We start from the raw sequence: 27,871 nt of genomic DNA, 5'->3' as shown, positions 1-27,871 counted from the left end.
ATGTGTCAGAGAATAGCATGACGGCCAAAATAATAAGCAGTATATATAGTATATATATTTTGTGTTTAGAATTTTTTGAGGAAGAAAATATACTAGACTATATATGGAGACTATACGAATAAATCTGGCTCTGCTGTTAATATAATTGTGCTTTTACTGGGAAAAGTACTGTGATTCAGGCAGAAGGGGCGGACAGAGTCAGAGAAAAAGTCTAAAGAGACAGGACATAGCAATTTTAAAAAATCGTTGTGTTTAGTGACTCTTACTATCTTTACGTTGCAGGATCCCATCATGACTTATTTTCCCAGTCTTATACTTAGGTATTCCGTTTTATCAACACTACTCCATTGCATAAGTTTAAATGGATACCCTGTTGGAAAAAGCCTTTTAAAAATTAACTGAAAGATCAACAAGATTTTAAGGGATTATTACAAGTGCAGTTGATTTTTCTATATTATTGTTTAAAAGGTTTTAAAAAAAAAATAAATTATTTTTTATTGATTTCTGGAGCATTCCAGCTTAATTTCTATGACAGACTAATTTGTGATTGAAATTAAAATATTTAAGGTAAGTGAGAGAAAAGCTTCATTTTGTACTGATAAATTACTGGAAAACAATTTGAAGCACAGTAAAACCACTGAAGAAGAAATCAGCCACAAATTGGATGAAAAAGGTATCTTTTTATCTTTGCTATCTTTTTATTTTACAAGTCTAGACAGGGTTCTTCTGCCATCACAGTAATCTTTCTTTTTAATCTTTGCCACTTATAACAATTTCCAGAGAATGTCAGCTGTATCTGCCACTTAATGGATGCCATCTCTCATTGAGAGAGCAGACTTCTGCATACTACTTATTTATAGTCTTATATCCCACTACATGATACTGGAAAATCAGCTGTGTATCCCTTCTGAAATTATGAGGAAAAATGCCAGGTGAAAATGTGTTGGTTCTTGATGCTTTAACAACCCTTTACTGGCAGTGAATTTGTGAGTCTCTAATCTTCTTGCTTCTTGCTGCCTTTGGGTGACAGAGCATGGAAAGTGGAAAACTTTGAATGTTACATGGAAAGAAAAACCTTATGAAGAGAAGCACCAACATGAAAGTATAAAAGAGCTTAATAGGCTTAAAAGGAAAAAAAAAAAAGACAGTAATATGTCTAATAAAGGTTATCTGTTCAGACCAGATTATACTCTAAAAAAGTCTAGGGGGCAAGGGTCTTCTGAACATTATTTCTTGACATTTTAGTTTGTGAAAGCTTTTTGAATTAGACTTTGATCATGCAAAATCATTAATAAAACATCCCACTGAAGAAAAGCTTTATATCATAGTCCATCAAAATAAATAGGTGAGAATTTTGAAAGTGAGTTCAAAAGTAAATACTAAAATTCTTCAGAATATTTGCTTCCTCATAAGTAGTGTGTTTTGTTCTTGTAATTGAGAAAACACTTAAAAATATGATTTCTACTTAAGTAAACATGTTGTTCTTTGGATTTATAGGGCTATAGCTCAAGAGTAGACTTATCTACATGCAAATGAGCCATTTAATGCCTATGGTTTAGAAATCTATCATTCAAAGAAAAATCCAAAAGCTAAGTTTCTAGACAGCCTGTGTACTTGTTAAAAAAAAAAAAAAAAAAAAAAAAAAGAAAAAAAAAGGGATAATTTTCAGACAATGATCAACAAAAATGCTAAATAGGAATTGCTAAGTTAAGATATATCTCAGAAATGAGGCTGCAAAAAGTCTTGTATATACTCTTGTTTTGAAACCATATTAATTAGTAGGGATGATGACAACATCAAGTTTTTTGTACAACAGCTTCCTATGCAGGCAACTTTCTATAGTGTGTTGTACTCTACATTCAGTTTGCCTCTCAGGTCCCTTCCTCAGCAGAAAGCCATCCCAGGACAAACACTGTCTGAGAAACTTGAAATATGGGTCCAGGGAGAGTGGAGAGGAGAGGCTGTGGGAGAGGGAACTGCACAGACCCAAAAGAGATCTTGAAGCAACCCACAGGCAAAACCTGTAGGAAAGCAGAAATGGGTGGGTCACAGCTCCTACCCCAGTTAGTGGAGAAACTGAGGAAGCTCTAATTCCATCTGATGATAAACAGTCTAATTACATTTGGTGTGACTTCCCTACTGGGGAGGGACCCAAAATGGGAGGAATGCTTTGTCTTCAGTTCCCTACTTGGTACAGGTAGAGCATAGCTGTTCAAATCAAGGTAGATCTGAGCAAGGGCAGAAACAAAAATAGAAGCTGAAACAAGCCAGGAAGATTTCAGGGTTTAGTCAAAAGTAGCTGGGGAGAAGAGGCATTCCTAGATTAGGCAATCCACAGGCAGAAAAAAAGGGTTAGATAAAATCTACACCATGTAGACTATCCTTCACTTGTTATGATGTTATAACTTTTTCTATGAGTTTCATTTTTTCCAATGAAATAAGTATTGTATCTTAGAAAACATATATATTTTGGTCAACAAAAAATAGTTTAACGTTAAGTTCTCATCTCAGCTTTAACAAATTACTTAAAATGTAAACACATGGAGGAAAAAAAAAAAGCAAAAAGCACATCTGGAATCCTGTAGGAATCCAAACGTATTCAAATTTCATCTCCCTGTGATTTTATGATAGCTTTTGAAATGGGTTCCTTTAATTACTTAACATCTGTTACTCAACAACTAAAGGCATTTTGTTTCCCTGTGCCATAACAAAAAGATGCCTTGTGTTGCTGAATTCAGCACACGTGGAGCTAAACAAGGTTAACAACCATGGCTGTACCCTCTAGAACTGAAGACTCTCTGGTTTGAAACGTGCCCTTACTTTCTGGGCCTTTGAAACAGCTCCTTCAACAACAGGTGCTTGAGATGCTTCATTTTTTTCTATATAAAGAGCTAATTAATACCTCACAGCACGTTTGACAGTCAGCTGCATTATGTCTTCCAGAGTTACAGACTTCCAATACAGAATGCACGTACTTTTCTGTCATGCAAATGTATTGATTTACAATACACATTTTTCTCTCTTTCGAAGAGCCCCTGATTGGACAAAATTTTGTGCAATTCCTTAACTTGACATGCTCTCGAGTAGTTTGTTTACTATTCAGTGTCTAGATCATGTCTCTTAAGGATTAGACAATAAATACTAAATTATATATCTTATCATACAGGTGTATAGTGATTTCTTCTACAATAGTACCTAGTAAATCAACAACAGTACTTTCACTGACTCAAAGGAAACATTAAAATCCAAAATAGCTCCACATAGGCAAACCTCCCTGTAACTACATTTATAGTGAACTTGATGTTCTTTCTCTGCACTACTGAGTCACAAAAAAGGCAGCCCTCATTCATGGCTTTGGTGAATTTTAAAAACCTTAGAGCCTTGCATTCTAAGCGTTCATCCCAAATCATGCAACAGGTAAAATCAGCAAAGCTTCCTGCAATCACTTTGAGAAGTGTGATAGAACAGCTCAAAAGGTAGGTTGAAAGTCAAAATCCCAAGGGCAGACAGGCAAAGTGAATATATTCCCACTCTTGATAACTACAAAAATGTTTGCAGTTAATAGTGTACACTGCACAATCTCAGTGGTATTCATTCCTCAGTCTCTTTCTCCAAGGTCCTGCTACTTGTCATCTGGCTTCACCTAATGGATTCTTAGGTTCACATACCTGCCACTACTGCCTGCATCCTGGCTCTTCCAGGTTTTTTTTTAAAAAAAAACAAAACCAAAAAACTGGCAACTTTTAATCCTGATCTCTAAGGATAAGCAAGACTGGCCTGATATATTTGCCAGAAAAAGGCAGTGCAACCCACTGTTCTCCAGAACAATTTGTTTGTAACCAACCAAGCTGCTTTTGCTACAAAAAAGATGCAACAGTAAAGCACAAGCACGTCTATTCTAGTGAGATGAAAAAACAGAAGTCAGTCAATTTGGCAACAATGCAAATAAAGAATTAAAAATGTAGTTTACCTCAGCTCACTTTTATCCTCATTTTTCTGTTTCAAATCATTCTCTTTTTTTTTGTTTGGTTGGGGTTTTTTTGGTTTTTGTTGTTGTTTTTGTTGTGTTTTTTTTTCCTGTGAATAAAAACGGTCACTATAACATTTTTGGCACATTTTCCTAACTATTGAAAGGTAACGGTCAGCTCATCTGCCACCACAAATGAAGACACATTCTTCTTTTGAATGGATTTTGCTTTCCTTTCCCCTGGGTCCTTTTTCTAACTCAAAGTTGTTAGGATGCAAATTACACTCGAGCATCAGCCCCACCTGTGCCCCCTTTTATGCTTCCTCACACACTCCTTTAATTGATATAACTGAAAATTATCCTAACATTGTATATTATATAGTACTCTGAAAAAAACCTAATAATACTAAAATCTTTCTTTGTGTTTATGACTCCAATCCTCTCAAATGTAGCAATACTACCAAATCTCACAACAGCATAAAATCTTTCAAATGTCTAAAGAACTGATATCTCAAGGGAGAAGTGAGATTGCATCCCTGTCTATTTCCAAGAACTAAACAACTACATTGCAACCCATGTCCTGGGTCTAGGACCTAGTCCCTGGAGGCCTCCCCCAGCAGTGGTCACTACAGCAGAAGTAGAATACTGGTATTTTCTGCTTTTTAAACCACCTTTTAGGGGCAATCCCTTGTTAAGAGAAGTAAGGCTGTCCCCAGCCACTCCATCCCAGGCAAAAGACCACATTGGTAGCTGGGCAGGGTTAGGAAGAAGCCCAAACAGTGTTGAAAAGGGCTGAGTAAAACACAGTCAGGTAGAGCTTCCATGGAAAGGACCAAGGATCCAGATGACAGATGCAGCATTAGTACTAATACACTTTGGTATTGGGGCTATTTAGAATCACAATACTGCCACAGAATCAGCATATTGCCCATGAAAAGGAGGAAATGGCCTTTAATTAAGTTTAGATAATAGGCATTCCCCTTTTGAAATGCTGATTTTCACAGGAGAATCTCTTTTGTCTAAAGATTGAGTTTATGGATCTCTCTGGTCTTCTTACCCTGACTTTCCACTCCCTGCCAAAGCAGCAGACCTTATGGTATACATAGAATCATAGAATTGGTTGGGTTGGAAGGGACCTCAGAGATCATCAAGTCCAACCCTTGATCCACACCTGCTGCAGTTACAAGATCATGGCACTGAGTGCCACATCCAGTCTCTTTTTCTCCAGGGATGGAGAATCCACTACTTCCCTAGGCAGCCCATTCCAATGTCTGATCACCCTCTCAGTAAAGAAATTCTTTCTAATGTCCAACCTAAACCTTCCCCAGCACAACTTGAGACCGTGTCCTCTTGTCTTGCTGAGAGCTGCCTGGGAAAAGAGACCAACCCCCCCCTGGCTACCCCCTCCTTTCAGGGAGTTGCAGAGAGTGATGAGGTCTCCCCTGAGCCTCCTCTTCTCCAGGCTGAACACCCCCAGCTCCCTCAGCCTCTCCTCATAGGATCTGTGCTCGAGTCCTTTCACCAGCCTGGTTGCCCTCCTTTGGACCTGCTCCAGGACCTCGATATCCTTTCTGAACTGAGGGGCCCAGAACTGGACACAGGACTCGAGGTGTGGCCTCACCAGCGCTGAGTACAGGGGCAGAATCCCTTCCCTGGACCTGCTGGCCACGCTGTTCCTGATACAGGCCAGGATGCCATTGGCCTTCTTGGCTACCTGGGCACACTGCTGGCTCATGTTCAGCTTCCTGTCAATACATCATGATTACATTACACCTTAAGAGTTTTCATAACAGATTACACAACATATACAGACTTCCTGACAGTCTTTTGACTTGGGTAATGTTGCAGGATTTCTGAAAGGCTGAGTTACAGACTATACCAAAAGATGACCGAAACTAAACCCAGTGGTATAGTTTCTCCCATGTTAGAATTTGGGTACGGAACTGCTACATTCAATTTTACCTACAGTTTTCATTATGGCAAGTTCATGTATCAGTTTATGCTCAAAAAATCACCTCTTTTAAAGCAGACAACGTTTCCCATGGTTGTCAGCGGCAACCCCACCACCATTGCTTTAGTAAGGATGCTTATTCCTTATTCTCAAGACTCAAAAAACCCAAGATCTATTGGTTTTGTGTGCTTCTACACTTTTGTGTTTGAAGCAGAACCTCAGGCTCAGATTCACTCCGTTTATTTCCTGATCACTCAGTTCATTTCCTAATAGGTTGTACATGGTTCTAAGCTGATTTGCAGGCTCAGCAAACACTCAGCAAACACTGGAAGAGTATCAGAGAAGAAAATCTGAGTACATGATAATGCTAAGTGTAGGTGCAAGCATGCCTGTTTCAGTCAGGAGGAATGGGATGCAGAAGCCTGCCTGACTACATTTCCCTCAATTTGCAGTAACATCTTATGACTGATGGGTTTAACATCTGACTGGGTTTAACATCTCATAGAACAAAGCTACACAGGATTGAAAGGCAAATGAACTGCAGGTGTTTCCTTGCCAGCAGTAGAGGTAACAAAACTGGTGTCAGAAAACACAGTGTGTTCACTTAGGGACCAGCTTCTGCTTCTCTACATGTCATCCCTAAGAATGAGAGGTGCAAAAGCTCTCCAGATGCTCACTGTTAGTAGTGAGGGTGAATATAACTCACCAACAGCACTAAAAAGCATAATAACTTAAAACAGAGAAATTGCAGGAAGCTGCAGGGAGAAAGATTTCCCTTTATTCTCTTAAATTTCCCTGGGCCAGATCAAAGATAAAATTTCAGTTAGGAAAAATAAATTTTTAAAAAAAATTAAAATGTTTCCAAATAGAACAACAGTGCAAGATTTTACTAGGTTTTAGCTTTTGAGAAATATAATGAGCATATATTTAATTTCTAAAGTTCAGACAAAGCAGGTCACGGGTAAAAATTTCTAGAAGCCCATTCTAAAATGAAATTTAATGTCAACTAATAATCACACCTATTAGCATGCAGTATCAGAGATGCATTTTGTGCCCAGTAGCAGCTGCTACAGTAATTTTGGACAAGATATATTGCATTCTTCATAAATAATGAAGACACTGAATTCTTAAGAGTAAAATTTCAATCAGACTCAGGTGTGAAATGTCTCTTCACCAGCCACATTATAAATTCATCTTTATATGTAGTCATGTTATCCAATTTATCTCAGCCACCAAGCCAGACTAGTTCTCACCGTTTCCAAATGGGATGTCCAGTCTATACAGCTTATCATATTCCAGAAGGAATTTCCACTCTTTCCTCTTTTTATACTACACTGTTTAAATTCCCTTCATAGATCTATAAAACACCTCTCTCTAGATTTCTTTTAGGCCTATAGAATAGGTGTTCTTTCTTGCTAAATTATTACCAGCTGCATTCAGACTTATTCAGATTAGAGCACTGCTTTATAAGTCTTATAGTTTTTTATCTCCTTTTTTAATAACTGTATAATTCCTCCTGGCCTTGTTGCTCTTCCATGAGCTCCATGCAACAGATCTACATTTCTACTTAATCATTATAGAGCTGACACAAATTGTTTATAACCAGACCCCAGACCAAGTAAAATTACTCATCAACCAACAATGTTTTGCTCAACAGCCTCAGAAGAGGACAGGACAGTCAGACCTTGGTAGTTCTCCAGTTTAAAGAGTGAAGGAAAAACACAGCCATAGGTAAAGCCAAATTAATAATCATAAGGAAATGTGTTGCCTGATAGAATTCAGTTTACTAAAGCTATTTGAGTATTGAATATGTTGGAACACACATTTACACTTCTTATTAAATATCTCATTATAAATCAAATTACTAGTTTGCAAATTATCTCTAAAAGAGTAAATACATTCAAACTGCATTAAAATACCCTGCTGATGATTATTAACGTTCAGTAAACAAAACTGAATTTTTGAATAGTTGGTGAGTTCTCATCCTGATTACATTCAGCATTTACTCAAAAATATACAATATTCAGATCTGTCTCAATCCCATTTTTCACACAACTTATCTTCATTTAGCAGGAGGGGTTTTATTCTAAATCATTACCATATTATTACTAATTCATGTTAATGAAACTCTGCTATTTACTTGCACCAAGCTATTTTTAAAAAAAATGCTTGTCCAATGCCCAGCTTTTCCTAAAAGAAGCATTTTGTAAATACTTTCCCCCTAATTGTGCTCCCTATATTCAAACTGAGTTTATTTGGGAATGCTGTTGATTACTGAACACCGAGTAAAAGCCAGATCCTGGAGACCAGACATGGATTTAGGGGAAGAAAGGAAGGCTGACAGGCTCTTAAAACCTGTCCCCCACCTTTGCTTGCTTAATCCAGTATTAAAACCTCTTTCCCAGTCCCCCAGGTCATTTTCCCCAAAAATGAGGAACTGAAGAGATGGTGTGGACATTGAAAGAGTCAGGGAATGTGTGCTCACTCACTGCACCCTTCTATTGCAGTCATTTCTGCCTTAGAATCCAGTGAACGGGAGGGTTCATACCTTCTTTTTCACACCAGAACTGTATTGACTCCATTTGTACAGATAAAGTCAATGTGAAAATGCAGTGAGGATGAGGATACTCCATGCAATTATCAGGATCCACCACATTTAGCTTATTGGCTATATTTACACATCAGCAAATAGTGATGCTCATATGAAGGATGAATGTTGAATGAATGATTGAAACATGAATAAAGAGACAAGAGAAAGAGGTGGTGCCAAAAGCCCAACTTCCCCAGCCAGATCTCTTTCAGTAGGATTACTTCAATTTCTATCTAGCCTGGTCTTACAGACTAAAAACCCAACACTCTTTGGAGGCATTATGTGTGCTTCCAGAGTACATGTTCCAGGACAGTTTTGGATGAAAGGAATCTAGTTTGCATGCTCCATAATGCAAGTCCAAACATATAGAATAGATATGATATTTACTATAAAAGCATATGTCCAATCTGAACTGAAATCATAATGTAGATATATGTTCAGTAGAGTTATGGTTGGATGTTCCACTCAGCAGCAATAGTAGGAGAGCAGCTTTTATGTCTGTGAATGTCAATTATTCATTTAATTTTATTTTTTTTTTAATTTATTGGCTTACATAATATTTTTAGCACAGCATTATTCATCTCAGAGCTGTGGGAATATCTGTCTAAAATCACAATAGAGGCACCTGTAGGACTTCAAGCTGCCTCAAGACAATTATAACAATTTTTCATAGTCCTGTGAAAGAACCACAGGCATCAACTTCAGGATAGTGTTGTTAGTCCTACTGAGGGACTGTGGAACTTATTTTATCTGCTTCCAAGTGCAGGACACCATTCGAGTTTTTCCCCCACCTTATTTTCCTCTTCCTGATGTAACTTTTCTTTACATTCATGCTATTTAGTCTCAGTAGTTGCTGAACTTTCTTTTCTGATTCAGGTGAAGCCCAAGGCCAAGTATGGGCAACACAGAAGGCTGCTGATGCCCCATCACCACTCCAATGAGCACGCTACATTTCTTCAGCATTAATGTCAAAAACAGCCTCCAGTATCTGACTTTTACAGAATGCTAAAAGTCATACTTGGTATTATGCTTGGTTTTTAGAGAAAGCTGGGAGCTATGGGAACATAGAGGAAGACGATCCTCACAGCCCCTGTGGTTTTACACACTAAAAGAGTAGAATGAAAGGCTGTGGATTTTATTTGTAACTTATTTATCAATGATGACTCGGGCACTCACTTGAAGAGCTCTTTGATTAATTTCCTGTACAGATCTAAATATGTAGGACTGTACCTCAGTGACAAGCAGTGACAGTTATAGTAAACATCTACTAAAATGAATTTTGAAGACTGATTAAAAACAAACAAACAAACATTAACTAATCAAAGTGCTAAAAACTAGGAGAAACTTGCCAATTCATTTATGTGATGTCACTTTATTTCAGAGCCTACCTTCTTCAGGTAGTTTTGTGCTAATGTGATTACAAAGAGCTGCCATAAAATCTGTTTGCAAAGGTGTTGCCAAAAGCATTGCATCAGTTCTTTTCTTGTATCCTTCCCCCTGAGCAGTATGAGGACTTGTGGAGACTTCCAAAACTTGAGATCTTTATTCCCAGGTTTGGTTCCCTTTTGAGGAGTAAATTTAAAAATCTTTAGACTACTGTCAGGTGCACCAGGGATTCAAACTAAGCCAGGAAACTAACGGAAAAAAACCCTTAAGTATGATTATGTGTTTCCAAAGGATATAACCACCATTTCACAACCAGAAAGACTACCTGCCTTTTGGTACACCTATGGGGCAACACCATCAAATTGCTCTGGTCAGTGTCACTAACAGCAGCATTCACCACTCCGGATTTTAGATAAAATTGAGAAACAAATTTTCATAGTAACTTCTGTTAAATTCTGTGGCTCATATAGGTATATAGGAGGCCATACATAATGATGGTCATAGACCTTACTGGTTTTGAAATCTATTAGTTTATACATATATTAACCTCAGACTAAATTCATTAGTGTTCTGAAGGTTCATTCTGTGTCTTATTTAATTAAGTAGCAAGCTATAATACACTGCATGTAATCCATGACTGTATATTCTGGCAGTCACTCCGTGATTATTATCATGTTAAATTGTACTTTCCCTACAGATAGGTAAGCAGAACAGGCAAGCTCTTCCTCTGAAACTTTCACGTTAATAAAAAGAAAAGAGAAAAGCTCAACTTTACTAAGTACCTTCTTTATCATCATGACGGATGATTGCATCCTGTATCATATCAGCAAGATTAAAGTGAACTCGATGATTCTTCCCATGTTTCAGTTTTTTCCCATAGCCCTCCTGTTTCAGGAAAGCTTTTTCCCGTTCATAATAAGCCTTGATTTGGTCACAGCGCATCCGCTTCACCAGCCGCTGCCGCTGGCCCAGAGGGAGGGACTCCAGCAAGCACTGCTCAATTTCCATCTCATGGGACCGAAAAGCATTACATAGCTGGAAACAGCCTGCAAGAAAAATTAAAGAAAAACACATTTAGATCATGCTAGAGTGTGTTTTCACATGTGGCATGAAGCATCCACCAGTTTTCCTCTCGTCCTTTCTAGCTGTGCATAAATCTATTGTGTGAGCTCCTCCTACTCAATCAATGCTGACTATGGAGTGTATATACCATTATCATTTACTTTGGAAGCAACACAACCAATTTCATTAATTCAGCAATATGTTTTTTAAAACTAACTCAATTCATGTAAACAACTGTGAGAAGAAAGAGAATTAAAAGCTCATACGTGAGATGGGCAAAATATCTAAATAATTCAATATAATCCAAGTGGCTCGCATTTGCCTACAAACAAGAGCCTACTATTCAGAGAACTGCCAGTCTGATACTTGTGCCTCCTTTTTATTCATCTCCATCTTGCTTTAGGTTAGCAAATTCCTGCTATTCAATGAGAAGAAAAATCATCATGTCATAATTATAATGAGTTCATTAGTATGCAGTGGGTACTCAGGCAACTATCTATTAGAAACATCAAAGTCATTTCAGACATTTCCTAACAATGGGTAAGGCTTTATTTATTTTTTTTAAAGCAACAAAAAAAAAAAAAACCCAAAACAAAACCAAAAAACCCAAACCAAACCAAAAACCCCACAACATTGTCCAGAGACATCCAAATGGAATCTTCTAATGAAATAGTCAGATACTGAAATCTTCATCTGGAAACCGATCACAAATGTGTCATTAATTCAGTTAAACCTAACAGCCATAGCATTAGCTTCAAGTCAGATTATTCATGTAAAAAACATAAATTTGATTAGTGATTTGATAAGTCATAAATTTGTTGCTACTGTAAAATCTAATATTTTTACCAACACTGCAGTAACATTGACATTCTTTTCCAGTATGTTCTCTTTTCCACTGAGAGAGAAAGCTGTAAGAGACTTCTTACTGCTAGTTGCTTCTCTGGGGACTGTTCTATTTGCAAAAGGAGACTAGTTCATTGTTAGATAATTTCATTGCCTGAGTCCTTGAATGTGAGTCCACATTTTCCACATCAGTGATGTACTGACTAACCTACCCTAAAAGCCTTTGATGTGGTGGCTGGAGACCAACCAACCACTTGTAATTCTCACGTTCTATTTCATTCACATACTTAGATTTTCTTCATATGACAGCTAGGTATGCAAATTTGTAAATTGTAAGGACTATCAGCAGCACAGATGAGAGAGGTTTTCTCTCCTTAGTTTTATGGAAGAGCTCTTGAAGGGGATGCAGACACAAGTCCCCTTGTGTAGTGAAGAAATACCAAAATAAAGCATTATTGTAAAAATTTAATTAGGCTGCTTTTGTGTACCCCTTTTGCTAAATATGTAATTACATTATAAAAGGACCCCTACCTCATTAAGCGCACCGGGGTAAGTAGGTGTTAACTAAATGACCACTTTGTTTTATCCTTGTTTCTTGACATATGTCTAATCTAGTAAATATCATTCAAACTCTGCTCTGAAGGCAAAATGAGTAATTTCCTAACAGCCTGCATCATCATAGCACATAAGTGCTTTGCAAATACTTATTTTCAAAAAAAGAGGGATAAAGTGGCAATCTTCTCAGCATTCTCTAATGAGGACCTGAAAGACAATAATCACTTTTTAAATCACTAATTTTCAGGGTCCTATTCAAGAATTTTAATTTCTTTTCTTGAAGATTTTTGTTTTTCTGTAAAGGCATGATATTCTAGAAACTATTATGTATCATAATATCATATTAAACCCCACCAAAGTGATAGTCCTAGGTCAGCACACCAATCACTCTGTAAATTGTATTGACTACACTATGTTACATTTGTTACACTATTTTAATGTTATATGATATTATTTGCAATATATTAAATGTACTCACTATGAATTAGAACCCAAGGTCTCAAACCTGACTATCCAAAATTGAGGAGCATTCATTGATGCAAAAAGTTCCCAGAGTTTTATTGAGGAACTCCATGACAGAAACCAGCACAGAACACAGTTCTATGTGTCAAGTTCAGTCAGCTTATTTTAACACAGGCTACTCTTTCCCTCCCTATAATTTCTGTTTCTTTCTTAGCATGACATTGTACTTAGAAGAAATCAAGTTGTCAGACTAAAAAACTGGAAACAAATATTGGCTCATGTTAAGCCAAAATACAAACCCTTTCTTTTTGTATGTCAAAAGTCAACAACTTCTGTATATAAAAAAAAGATCCAATTTGACCTTAAATTATATGTTTCATTTCTGACCACATGTTGGAAAAGACTAGGAAATTAAAGGGCAGTTCCATAAAACTGCAGAGATGTAACTTTATTCCCCACTTTAGTCCCAGCATTCAGACCATTGAGTGAAACAGGAGATCTGCATTCACACCACCCTCAGCCCAAGGCTGCTCGCTCCTGCATCCTCTTTCTGTCACCACAGCACTGGGGAATGAGCAAACTTCAAATCTTCCGTATTAGATTTATTCTGCTTTGTATAAAATATCTCAGTACCCATGCCTTAAGCCTACACGGTGTATCTGGGTTGTAAGACTCTAAACTTACATCCTGACACTTCTAAATCTGTGTACAGTGCCTGCCAGCCAGGCTCCCCACCTCTGAGGGAAAAAGAACTTGCTGTGTTAAACCAAGTTTGGCAATGTAGCTCAAGAGTCCACCTGTACAAGAGTTCTACCTCTGTTCCTTCCCTCTCTTTTATGAAGGAAAAAAGGAGCAGCCATGCAATTGGGCTCTGACAGGCTACAGGTGAGGTTGCTGTCTGTATCTGAAGAACACAGCTGAGGGTGAGAATTGTTGATGTTCTAGTGTTAGCTGTAAATCAGCAGTGTTTGCTGACACCAGACTTTAAGGATATCTTTGCTTTTCCTCAGCTTAGCTCATATGAAGCCTCTGCTCTGAGGAGGAACTCTGAGGAATGTTTGCTGCCACATCACAACTGAGACTGCTGCAAGCTGTAAGACACCTTTGGCGTCACAGTGCTCTGCTCCTCCAGGATGAGAGATCAAGCAAATTATCTCAATGTCTTGGTCAAATAAAGCACAGCAAAGATGGGCCCGTACAGCCACATTCCTGTTTTAGGAAGGATGTGGCTGTCTCAGTGTCCTCTGCCTCTCTACTGGGATGACTTTCATTCTGCATGAGTGCCTATTTGTTCAATGAAGAACAGTGCTTGACTGCTAGGACCTGCCTCACAAAGTGGTTTCCAGTATGAATCTGGAGTCAAATAGCTCAGGCAAATTGAAGAGTCGTAAATCCACTAAGGTACTGGTTTCACCTGAGAAGTAATGAGTTGCAGATGAGATTTTTATCCCTCAACACATTTGGAACCTGATACTTAAGATCAGTATCTGACTGTGGATACAATAGCTGCAGGACTCTTTAGATTAAGACTGAATTAAACAACATACTATAGGTGTAGATAAGGCAAATTATCTGAATTAATCTTTCAGATGCTCATCTTTAAGGCATGGAAGTATGGAAGTATCAGTCCCACTTTCAGAACCAGGCAGATCCCTGCTCTGAACATGGCAGCCTAGTAGAACAGGAAACGACTGGTGGCAGAAGAGGAAGAATTTCTGGCTATCCTGACGGTGGAGCTGGACTCAAACCCAAGAGGTTTATAGACATGCTTCTGGAGGAAATGATGGGGATTACTAACCCACTGCCACTTAGAACAAGAGGGTTAACCACCGGCATTGAACCAGGTAACAGTGTCTTGTCAGCAGTCCCAGAAACCTCCATCAATGGAGAAGCTCCAAGTTCTCTGGGTAACCTATTCCAGTGCTGCACTGCCTTCTGTCAAAAATACTGTGGGGTTCTCCTGGTGACCATCACCCCTTATAATTATTGCCACTATTGAGAGGAATTCAGTTTTGTCATTTCTTTAATTATCCTGGTAGCCCTCTGCTATCCTCACTCCACTCCTTCAACATCCACTTTACATTAGGGGGATCAAGACTACACAAATGCTTGTGTGGAAGTGCAGCTTCACGAGCCCCAGGAAGAAGCTGCCAATGACTTCTCTCAGTCTGCTGGGCATACTGCTCCTCATATAGCCCACTATGGAGTCTCCCTTATTTACAGCCAGTGTGCAGCTCTACCTCCCATTCAGATTTGTGTCCCTGCATCCTCTTCAGCAGGGCTACAGCTCAAGTTGCTCAGTTCCCAGCCTGTACCAATGCACAGGGATAGTCTGTCTCAGGTTTGAAAAGATGCACTTCCCTTCTCAAACTGCCCACAAATCCTCAGGATTAAGCTCCTCCATTTAAAGTATGCCAACCACTCTGTCCTAATTTAGCAACGCCAACAGCAGCAACAGCTTCAGCTTGGGGGAAAAAAAAAAAAAAGTCCTAAGTCCTTGTTTCCTTGTTTTAAGATCTGTATTTCTGTTTAAGCACACAATATAAAAATCTTTATGAAACACTGAAATACTAAAACCGGAGATTCTTTTGTTATTATTAAATAACACAGGACAAAAGAAGTCACTATAACTAACAGGAAAAATAAAAGTTTCAAGGATGCTTGCTAATGTAGAGCTTCTTACTGACTGGGTCCAGCCTGAACCACTAGAAAGAGAAGAATCATTACTACAAAACAACCTGTTCATAAGATTGTAGCAGTTTATTAACAATCGGACAGAGTGCCAATTACATTTCAACTCAAATTATGAGCTTGACCCTGCCTGTATGAACAAGAGATTTCTGAGTAAAGAGGAATTGCTTCCTTTGAATTGTCACCACTTCTCCCTGGGAAGGTGAGAGAAGGAATGAATATTTTGTAGCACTATAAACTCCATCTCCTGAACAGCAGCGCAGGGTGATAAGATAAAAATAGAAAGGAAGAATGTGATTGCTACAGAAATTTTCTGCCATCTCCTACAGGTGACTTGAGCACAAGTAACTTTATAGTATATAAGAGTCCTTTTGCAATGCCTCTTTCCAGAAACCATATTGATTCAGCTTTCCTTTATGAGACTCTTTATGTGTGGCTTCATGTCACTTAACTTTATTCACTTGCTCTGGCATTTAAATTGGGAGTCTACTTATCCGAAGAAAATGCACCTCAAGTGATAAACCACATCATTGCCTGGGGGTGATTATTTTCCTATTTAACCCAGATAGTCAGGAGGCATTTGCAGAATGTGAAGCTGAATGCCTATATACAAGTTCACACAGGAACCACCAAGAAGCTTACCATTATCCTCACATGTATTGTATTTTCACTTTTCATGGGATATAAATATTTGCTGTTGTGATGCTGAGACAGAAGTACTCCTGGACCCTGGGAATAGTGTGTTTTGCAAGGTATGGCAAGTTAAAAAACTTGTCTCTTCATTCAAGGCACAGGCACAACCAAGCTGCTGACATTGCTTAATGGGGCAAGAATCTCACAGCAGGTGACACAGAATTATGGTGCATAATGCTTAAAACTACAAGGTTGTGAATACAAAAACACATGCTTACTGTTATTTATGCAAACATCCATGTTCATTTTGGTGCTATTTTGAGCAATGAATAATTAAGCTTCTGAGTATTTGAAGGACTAGAGCCTTTAAAGTGTGGAAACAAAATGTGGAAGGTTTAAAATACCTGGGAAAACTGTCATCTGGGAAAAATGGTATTCTGAGAATGTATCTATTTGGGACTGCTACCCAAACAATATTCTTTAAGCAACTTGATCTCATTACAGGAAAAAAGGTTAAAAAAACCCTCTGAAATACAGACTATGTTTAGCTTGGGTCTTCTAACACTTCAGCTACAATCTTGGTCTGTTCTTGCTAAAGATATAACAGCCCCTGTTCATTGCTACAGTTAAACACCCACATTCTAATTTCAACCTGAAAATTTCCTGAATTTCAGAAAGGCAAAATATTTGAAAATCTCAACAACTTCAGTGAACTATTAAATAGATTAGACTCTATCAAATAACTAAAACAAAGCCTTTAAAAATTATATATATATATATATACACTGTACTATTATATGGTACTTAAAGCTGACTAAATATTTTTCACAGTACTAAGATATGTGGTAAATGCATGCAGTGAGCAGCAAGTACTTTGGCACTTACAGACGCAGATACATCAGGTTAAAAAAGCTGTATTAATTTACACCCCATTTTTTATAACAGAAATCAGACCAGAAGCAAGAGTACTGACCCTTTCAGTAATGCACTTTGCTGTGACACATAATAACTCTACTATACATGACAATTTTCTGCTATCAAGAATGCATATTATTTATTACAATACATTAAAAATAATAATTTATTAGAATTTATGTAGCTGAGCTGAATTCCATATGAAATCTATTGTACAAATGCAATAGCCTAATTGAAGTTATGCTGTCTGGACCACAGATCAATGCAATTTTATAGGTGCCCTCCTCACAAATCAAAGATTACATATCATCTACAGATCTCCCAGTTTCAAAAAGAAACACTTCTCACCCACAGAAGGGGCTAGATTAGTTTAAATCCATCTCAAATTGCAATGTTAAGGTCAGTAATGAAACACTTGCATTTTAAAATCCTTTGTTCAGTGCAGGGAAAATTACTTACCATTTGAACAGCCTCTCCATTACGTTTATTAAGCAGTAACTGAAGCACGGTGCTCATAACATCTCAGCCTGATTTTAATGGCTAAAGTGTTTGCATCAGGTCAGCACTGCTTTGCTCACTCTACTGATGGGCTTATTACTTTTTCCTGGCTCCCCACCCCACAAGCAGATAATCATGAGGGAGGAGTATAAAGGTAAACTATTTACCTTGTAAAGAATGCAAAGAATTCAACTAATGCCAAGTCTTCTGAGAATAAATTGCACTGCAGCAAAGGATCTGATGTACTTCTCCTGCTCTTGGCTCGACAGAGCTTCTTTTGGGTGTAATTACAAAGTTAGGGCTCTTAAATGACATGATATACAAAGCTTCCTCGTTTTCTTCTTGATACCCAGCTCTGTCTTTGCTGAAGAGCAATCCTGAGCACATTCAAGCAATCATCCTCTTATAAAAGCCTACTCCTCTATGCTGCTCTTCAGGAGTCTTTCGATGTGACCAGACTGGTAAGTAGGAACTGCAATCAATTTCCAGCTTGATACTAAGGAAAAGTTACTTATCAGACACTATTAATCAACTCTATATTCTTTCTAATAGACTTTACTATCTATCTGTCTATCAGCAATTCAGTGAAGTTACAGCAGCATTCTCTAAAAATTTATTGTATTTAAATCAAAGAATCAACCAGTTTGGAATCTTACCTTTGCCATGATAGAAGAGAGCCTGAATAATAACAAATCAAATGTAACAGAGGGGTCTGCATTGTCATATGTGATTTATGATATGTAGCAGTCTGCAACATATGGATATTTTATGTTCTAGGCAAAAGTCATTACCTGTGTGCCAGCCTATTCAAGAAACACAGCCAAGCTGCCTGCCCATGTATTGGCCTTCAGTGTAATAAAACACAGGTTTCAGATACACCTACAAGGGCTCTTCATTTCCTTTTGCCAGTCTTACAGCACAGGGAACTCACATGGCTGAGTGGTCTGAGAGGAAATGTGTATATCCCAGAACAGGAGTTCTCCTCTGTGGATCAACTGTAGAAATACATGGATCCAAGCAAAATGAAGAAAAAAATTGCTCAAGGTCATATTGTTCCTTTTGTAAAGCTGCTGGCTGATTCCAGCGGGATGAGGTTCAACAAGGCCAAGTGCCGGGTCCTGCACTTTGGCCACAACAACCCCATGGGGAGCTCCAGGCTGGGCACAGAGTGGCTGAGAGCAGCCAGGCAGAAAGGGACCTGGGAGTCTGGATTGACAGGAAGCTGAACATGAGCCAGCAGTGTGCCCAGGTGGCCAAGAAGGCCAATGGCATCCTGGCCTCTATCAGGAACAGCGTGGCCAGCAGGTCCAGGGAAGGGATTCTGCCCCTGTACTCAGCACTGGTGAGGCCACACCTTGAGTCCTGTGTCCAGTTCTGGGCCCCTCAGTATAGGAAGGAGATTGAGGTGCTGGAGCAGGTCCAGAGAAGAGCAAGGAGGCTGTGAAGGGATCCAGCGCAAGTCCTGTGAGGAAGGGCTGAGGGAGCTGGGGGTGTTCAGCCTGGAGAAGAGGAGGCTCAGGGGAGACCTCATCACTCTCTACAACTCCCTGAAAGGAGGAGGTAGCCAGGGGGGGGTCGGTCTCTTTTCCCAGGCAACTCTCAGCAAGACAAGAGGGCACGGTCTCAAGTTGTGCTGGGGAAGGTTTAGGTTGGACGTTAGAAAGAATTTCTTTACCGAGAGGGTGATCAGACATTGGAATGGGCTGCCCAGGGAAGTGGTGGATTCTCCATCCCTGGAGATATTTAAAAAGAGACTGGATGTGGCACTCAGTGCCATGGTCTGGTAACTGCAGTGGTAGTGGATCAAGGGTTGGACTTGATGATCTCTGAGGTCGCTTCCAACCCAGCCAATTCTATGATTCTATGATACAATTGCTATCATCCTACTATACTCCCTTGATACAATAGTGCAGTCTGGACTAACACAAACCACAGCATTACTCAAGTATATTCTGCCTTAGACATTAGAACTTTTGGTGAGAAAACCCTCAAATGTCATTGCCTGCTCTGGAGCACTGGAGTTTCCAACTGAAAAGACTGAGTACTCTCAGAGAGAAGCAAAACATATCACCAAATTCATCTTATCTCATATAATGTGCCACATAATCGAGCTCTTAGGAGACGAAAGTCTCTTCTCAAACTGGATTCAGGACTGCAGCACCTCCAAATAATGATTGTCAAGACAGCAGGCTGAAACACTACCTATCACTCTTCTGGACTTGAAAGAAGGCTTAAATTATTCAATATCCCCTTATCAAAAAGAAAAAAAAATGAAAACCTCAATTCTAATACATAAAAGAAAGGCAGGAAGCAATCTCTGGCTCCCCAGATAAATGTTATATGCTGGCTCACATTCACATAGTGAAGGTTCATGGAGAACAAATGAAACATTTCTCAACAGCAGAGCACATGGGCCTGATTCTCCTGTGAGTATCACGCTGGGCTGCTGGGCTGCAAGACATAATTATCCTTTCTGTGACTTCTGAATTTCACGGTGTCTAAAGTGGAGACTGCCAGATAGAAGAAAGGAATTTTACAGCATAAAAGCAAAAGTGTTTGTACATGTTCTTGTAAGCAGTAGGGCAGTATGAGTAGACAGGGAACAGAGTTTAAGGCTACAAAGCCTTTTGAAATAGATGGTACATTGAACAGGGCAGGGAGTACATCATTTGGGAGAGTTTCATCCACCCTGTCTATTGGGAGAGGTCTCTAGGTATTGTCCATAAACTTTGCCATAGGCAGGGCAAGTTGGAACTGTTAAAAACTGAGCCAGTGAGCTAAATAACAATCCTGTTGACCATCTGAGGTCTAATGCCTTTTCCTCTTCCTTACCAAGTGCAGACAGATTGTCTCAAGCTTTTCCTACTTATACTGTCTGGCTACCTCCTCTTTCTGCTTGCAGCAAGGTAAGCTGTGGAAAGGGCAATTCTGTATGGCAATGTATTTCATCCAAGGAGGAAGGAATGTACTTGCAGTAGGCTTACATTTCCTTGCAGCATATTTGAGACTACTTAGTATCTTCCCTGACAAGATCTAATGGTTAGTAAGCCAACCCTGATATCCACGTGGCAGAAAAGCAGCATTTCTCACTTCTAACCATAATGAAATAGTTGTACAACATTCCTAGGTAATGCATTACCAAACACTACTCACTTGTTTGAATAAACTGTGTCACAATTAAACTGCTTTTGAAACCTTTTCTTGAAACTGGGTAACAGATTTGGAAATTATGATGGGAAGAAAAACAGAAAGATGCACACACACAAAGGCAGCATAATCACACAAACTTTGTTTCCTTAGGAAAATTCAAAGCAAGATAGTCTTAGATGATTCTTAAAGATTAAAAGTATTATTCCTAAAGCTACTAACTTAAAATATTGTAAAGATATATGGTAAGTCCCCATGTCAGGATCTGAAGAGAGAATCTAAAATAATCAGAGAACAATTTGATTCAAAGAGATTGGACTAACATATTTTTATGATATATCTATATATAGACAAGTTATAAGAAAAACTACACTGTCTGTTTGAGCTTACCCTTATAGCCCTTGGTACAGTTTTTGATTTATGAACTTATGTCACTCATTATTTGGGGCTTCCAGAAACAGTCAATATATATTTATTAGATTAATACAAAGTACCTAATAAGGAGTCAGTCACAAAGTCTTTGAGAAAATAACATCAGCATATATGGTCATATTTTAATAATCTGAATTGCTATAAATCACAGCAACAGCAAGTAAAACACAGGAGCTCAAATCAGAAGCCACAATGAGAACACAGAACTTCACTTACCAAATGACAATAAAAGATTAGAAGGAAGAAATGAGAGTTCTCTAATTAAAAAGTACCTCCTTTTAGTCCTTCCACAGACCTGGCTGTCTTTATTTGGATGTAATAAAAAACTTACCAAGTTGCAACTAAGCTGTGAGGATAAGAGTTATTTATTTACAGTGCAGTAAATAGAGATCTAACACATTTCTCTCTAGTCCACAGTTTCAGACACAACAGGGATGTGCAGTAAGGATGTGCATCTGGGAACAGATCCACTGGAAAACTCCTCCAGACACCCTGGTATAAAACAAAGGTCTTGTTAAGCAGACCAAGGACACTCAGATGACAGTAAGTGATGAAAAACACTAGGACTGTTGCTGATACTTGTAATTCTGCAACTTTTAAGGGTGAATTAACATGTAGGTACCTGGTGAGACAAAGCAAAAAATTACAGTTGTGATGTCTCAGAGGTACCGAGAGAGTTGAACAGCAGCAGAAATCACCTTTTTACTGTAAATTAGCACCTAAACAAAGAAAAAATCAGATTGTCTCAAAACCTGGATAGTTCTTTCATCACTGACATTCTTAGATATCACCATTTAAGCTGCAAATATTCCAGGGATCAAGAGGGATACGGCATATGAACATTACAGAAAACACAGGAAAAACCCACATAAATCAAAATGGTGAAAATGTGTATGCATCAAATTTTGTTAAAAAAAAAAAAAAAAAAAAAAAAAAGAAAAAAAAAAAAGTAGATAAAGACGAAGAGAGTATTCAGTATCATCCATCACAGGTAGTCAAAAGCCAGAAAGGAAACAGTGGTTGACAGACTTAACCATAAGGACTGGCAAGCACACAGGAAAGGAAATCCTCTGCCAAGTGGACTGTGGTTCTGCTCACAATTTAATCGTTTACAGAGATTAATGTAAAGTAAAAGCAGATGGAAACCTAGTTTTCAATACAGTGGAGCTCACAAAAATTCTGCAGTAGAGCTAATATGTAGGGCTTTGGTGATTATCAAGGGATTGCCATCTCAGTTTTCAAACAGGAAAAGGATTGGAAACAGGCCCTCCTCCTTTCTGTAGAAAGGCAACTTCTCTGGAAGATTGCATCCAATTCTAGACAGTCAAATCGGAGCAGTTCAAAAGAAGCTACTGCAAATGGTTCTGGGGCCTGAGGGACTGATTTATGAGGAAAGATGAAAAGAATTAAATACGCATAGCTTAGCTAAGCAGTGACTAGAAAGAGACAAGGTAACGGAAATTTGAAGGGTGAAAGGGAAAAGAAAGGGTTTATATCATAAAAATGAGGGGAATTTGGAGCTATAAAATGAATTTAATAAAGTGTAAATTTAGGCACAGTACCAAGATAAAAATAACACACATGGATAAGATTAAGAGGGAAGACTGCAAGATTCCTTGTCTGGTATTCTGGCTGGCCAGCCACACAAAAGCACCAAGCAGCATCTCTGGTACTCAGGGAAGCTCCCTCAGTCATCTCTGACACCTCCCTCACACTGGGATGACAATTTCTGGGTACATCCTAGGTAAGCCTGGTAAGAATAGCAAGGATGCTCACTAGGGTTAGCTGGATCTTCATGGATAAGTGAAAATAAAAGTAGGCTGAGCAGCTGTTTTGATAACAGAGTTTACAATAGTGTGCTAAGGTCACCTTCCATATGTCCCATCTAGCAGAAGTCACATGGACAAGCCAGGGGGCAATGGGCACAAGTTTCTCCTGGGGAGATTACATTTGAATACAAGAGGAAAGTTTTTCACTATGAGGACAGTCAGACATTGAATGGTCTCCCAAGGGAATGTGGATTCCCACACCTTGGAAAGGTTTAAGCCTCAGCTCAATGGGGTGCTGGGATGTATCATATAAACAATGATATTAGAAGAGTTGGACCAGATGATCCTTTAGGTCCCTTCCAACCTGACATTCTATGATTCTATGATTCATTATACTCATGGTTACTCATGATAATAACCATAGTACAGTTGTATGGAAAAAGGAGAAGAAGAAATGGAAGGAGGAGGGCAAGGAAGAAGTGTCAATGGATGGATTCCTTGTCTATGTGAACTTCAAGTTCCTTCACTAAGAAAATAATTAGACAAACATATAAAAAAGCTTCAAAGCCACTGAAGAAACTGAAGTAAAAATTAAACAGAAATTACTATTCCAGCTCCAATATTACTGCTCAAAAGACAGAAAAATTGTACCTCAAAGACACAATATATGTATATATTCATTGGTGATTAACAGGAATTGAGTATGCTATTTAGGTTGCCTTAAAATCTTCACTTCTCACAACTGCATAATTTATACATGTCACTTTTGTAACTAACATTGGTACTGCAGCTAACAATCAAATAATTGTCTACAAAGCAAAACAACTGAAGAGCAAAGTATTCATTAAATCTGCAGCCTGAATATAAATTTCTCCTGTTTCAAATACACTGAGTACAGAGCAATGCATAACCTCCCACAATGAGCTACCTAAAGGCAATACAACCTTCCCCACCAAGACTGGAAAAAGTAGAAATTTCTACATGCCTCCCTCCCTCCTTCCTTCTCAGCTTAGATGTCAACATTTACAAAACCTTTACAGGAGAAAGCTTTGATACAGTATGTAGGAAAAGGATCACATTTGAAAGCCATCGATCAGTTTTCAAAATATGACCTTAATAAATTGCTTCATTTTCTGAAGATGTCTTTACAAGGTCTCATATATATTTTATATTTTGTACTTCCTAAGAGGATTTGCATCAAATGGTACCATAGCAAGACTCCACCAGTCTGTGGTAGTATGACCCAGATCTGTTACCTGTCTACATGCTACACTTCAATCTTTTCTGAAAAGCCCTACAGCACAGAGAGACATTCTTAATCACATTTATGGTCAAAGATATCAGACCCCACATTTTCCTTCTTCTCAAGAAGAACATACTCTGTTTCTAAATCAACTTTGAAGTAAATAAGAGCAAAGCACACTTCCAAGTGGAAACTCAACACGAACATCTCTATTCTAGATGGGTAAAAACCTAGGAGGAAACAACCAAATGCTCCTCCTGCACACTCCTGTGTGCACTCCTTGCCAGTTTCTTACTGGCCAGAAAGAGATTAAACTGGGCTCCATCCAAGCTCTCTGAATCACCTTGCAGAGGGGGGGTACAAGAATGGCACTGGCAGGGAAAATGGATTTGACAATACTATTTGCCTTTGTGTTTCTGCAGGTAACAACAGACTGACCCGTGTCTACCTGAGGGTACACCCAGCAGTCAAAATTCTAGAACTTGAAGATTTATTTTGGCAGTTCTTACTTTGCTGTTGTTACACTGGAGGCAGTTGCTTGAAAGCAAGCAAATGGAAAATACACCTTTTAAGAAAAAAATCAGACATTATTTTTTTAATTGGTGTTTGTCCTTTATGATATATATTTATATATCATTAGGATAATTTGCTTTAAAATCATATGTTTATATCATGCCCCTTTGTATGCAGGTGTTAATTTCATTATGTATAGAAATCTGTCCTTTCTTTTCCAGCTTACCAACTGTGCAACATTTACCATGATGCAGTATACTAATATGCTTAAAACAAAAAACAAAAAAAAACAAACAAAACAAAACAAAACAAAAAAAAAAATTGCAATTATTTGTAGAAATAAATTGCTTCAGGAATGAAAATATGTTCCTTAGCTTCAAAATTTTCACAAACAGGAAGACTGGCTGTATCACTATAATTCCACATGTGGAAACAGAGAGGTTTGGGTTTTTTTATTGTTCTCTGTTCTTGCAGCAATCTTCTCAAAAAATGTAATATCAGAATTCTCAAGCCCTGTGCATGCTGTGCCAACCAGTGAGAAAATATGACACTTTGACCTTTACAATCTTCTTTCATTTTATTTTCAGGATGGTAGATGTGTTTGCTGTCTGGAGAATCACTTTATCAGAAGGAAAACACAGTCCAAGTACCAAAATATAAGCCATTTATTTTTCCATACAAGTTCACAGAAAAGTTTTCCACAAAAAATGCTGATGTTTCTCTCTCATGAAAGATCTTTTTACAGTGGGAAACAAAATGATGACACAGAAATTATATTTAGGATGACTATAACTTCCATGAAGAATACTATAAAAAGAACCTATTTTTAGTTGAATACTGAGTTAGAAATCTTACAGCCTTCACTTGTCCAAGTTATTTGTTCCTCATGCTGTTAGTTCAAAACGTATCTTTCCAGACACCAATTTAATATAAATCTTCTTCTCAACATAATTTCCAAATGCTATTCTAGGCAGCTGTTAAGTGTCAGAAAAGCTGTTTTCAGTTGCTACTGTCAGTAAAATTTTATTCACTTAGAGCACACTTGACAAATTATTAGATGACCAGTATTACAAAAGTGTAGAGATAATTGATGTTCTGCCAGCTCACAATATATTTCTCTAAATATCACTTCCTATGTGTAAATACAGATAACAAAGTAGAGGTTCTTTTTTAAATTTTTCCTGGCATCCAGTGTCATAATATCTAAATTCTTGGTATTTAGGCAAGGCAGAAAATCAGTTCAAATTAATTAAAAAAAAATAATGTTCAGTTTTCGTCAGATTCACATGAACGGGAGAGTATAAATAAGTAAATAAATAAATCTATTATTGTAAGGTAGTACTGGTGGTATTGAAGTACTAGCATCCATCGGTTGTAAATAAGTTTTGTTTGGGTTTTTTGTTTGTTTGTTTGGCCTGTACCTATCCTGTACAGTAAGAGATACAGACACAAAGAGTTCAGCAGAAGTAAAAATATTCTAGCTGTGAGTCAACTTGTACTGAGGTTTGTAAGGTAAAAATTTGTTCTTGATTGCAGAATTAAAAAGCAGTTTTACCTTATTTTTCACTAATCCTTCATTATATCTGATTTACCAAAAAAAACCCCAGAACCCCTGCATTGCATGTCACTGACACACCAGACTCGTATTCAGTCTGTCAAAACAGTCAGAAATACTGTGTAGTATATTAGCATTCCTTTTCTGTGCTTCATATTATAAGCTTCTCCAATAAATACCTTTCATCAAAATCTCTTTATTTCCCCAGAAATGCTTTGTGCATCTTTATGAGATCCAGAAACTCCCAAGCAGTGGCTCATCACACCCAGCTGCTCCTCTCACTCTTTCTGAGCTTCTGGGCAAGATGACCTCTGCCTCTTCCTCCAGGTCTTATTTTCAGCAGACAGGTTCTCTCAGTCACACCAGGCATCTCATTTCAGCAGTGATCTTAACCTTGTGCCACAGGTCATGGTGTGACACAAGCAGGTACAAGGAAAAGGAAGTTTTCCCTGCAGCCATATTGTACTTAGCTCTCCTACTGCAGAAATAAAGCAGGACATAAGAGTTTTCTGACATCATCATGAAACATCAACCTAAAGAGATGGCTGTCAAATAGGGACTGGTACAAACATCCTGCTAGTAATTACAGTTCTCTTACTTACATTTGTGTAATTTTTACCTGAAGTCCTTATCAGTAGCAGTGGATATCCAAGATGCCATGAAAATTCTCTGGCACAACGTAAAATGGACTAAATATATTAATACTGCCTCCTGCCCAACAAGAAATAGATGAAATCCTGTTGAAGGGAAGGAGAAAGCATTTTGAAGACATCCAGCTCTTGCACCTCACTAGCTGCCTAGTGTGACAGAGCACCTGTGTGTCACCTTTACTTAGGTCATCACAAATCCTCCACATATGACACCATAGAAGCAAATGGTTCCTGTATTCTATCTAAATCAATTAAAAGTCTTCAATTTTTGTTCTCAGGCTCCTCTTCACAGGCTTAAGAAGTGGGTCTGTGCAAACTGTATGAAATTCAACAAGGCCAACTGCAAGGTCCTGAATATGGGTTGGGTGGAGAATGGATTGAAAGCATCCCTGAGGAAAGGACTTGGAAGGACTGGTTGATGAGAAGCTCAATAGGAGCCAGCGATGTGCACTGGGAGCCCAGAAATCCAACTGTATCCTGAGCTGCATCAAAAGAAGTGGGGCCAGCAGGTCAAGGGAGGGGATTATTCCCCCTCTATTCTGCTCTTGTGAAATCCTATCTGGACTACTGTGTCCAGCTCTGGGGTCCCCAGCACAAGAAAGACATGGTGCTGAGCGAGCAAGTCCAGAGGGGGGCCAGGAAGGTATGAAACACCTCTCCTACAAGACAGGCTGAAAAAGTTGGGAATGTTCACCTTGGAGAAGACTCTGAGGAAACTTTGTATTAGCCATCCAGTACTTGAAGGGAAAGGGCCACATGAAAGATGCAGAGGGACTTCGTAAAAAGGAATCTAGAGATAGGATAAGGAAGAATGGCTGCAAACTGGAAGAGGTGACATTTAGGTTAGATATGAGGAAGAAATTCTTTACTGTGAGACACAGGCACAGATTGACAGGCTGGATACAGCTTTGAGCAGCCTGGTCTACTTGGAAGTGTCCTTCATGCAGGGGGGAGTGGTACTAGATAACCTTTCAGGTTCCTCCCAACTCAAACCATTCTCTGATTCTAT

The 27,871-nt window shown here is 38.5% G+C and overlaps 1 protein-coding gene across 2 annotated transcripts in view; it reads right to left on the bottom strand.

Moving 5' to 3' along the window:
- The window catches only part of MYO16 (myosin XVI), a 368,492-nt gene that overhangs the window by 257,327 nt on the left and 83,294 nt on the right, over positions 1-27,871 (bottom strand). For both annotated transcript variants that reach the window (XM_071743005.1, XM_071742997.1), the window contains exon 2: positions 10,677-10,940. In XM_071743005.1, the coding sequence (XP_071599106.1) occupies positions 10,677-10,902 (226 nt within the window). In that variant the 5' untranslated portion in view covers positions 10,903-10,940. The remainder of the gene's footprint in view (positions 1-10,676; positions 10,941-27,871) is intronic.

The sequence above is a fragment of the Heliangelus exortis genome, chromosome 1 (genome assembly GCF_036169615.1).
Source record: "Heliangelus exortis chromosome 1, bHelExo1.hap1, whole genome shotgun sequence".
Taxonomy (NCBI): Eukaryota; Metazoa; Chordata; class Aves; order Apodiformes; family Trochilidae; genus Heliangelus; species Heliangelus exortis.
The sequence above is the reverse complement of the archived record's forward strand: the minus strand, read 5'-3'. Positions and strand labels throughout refer to the sequence as shown.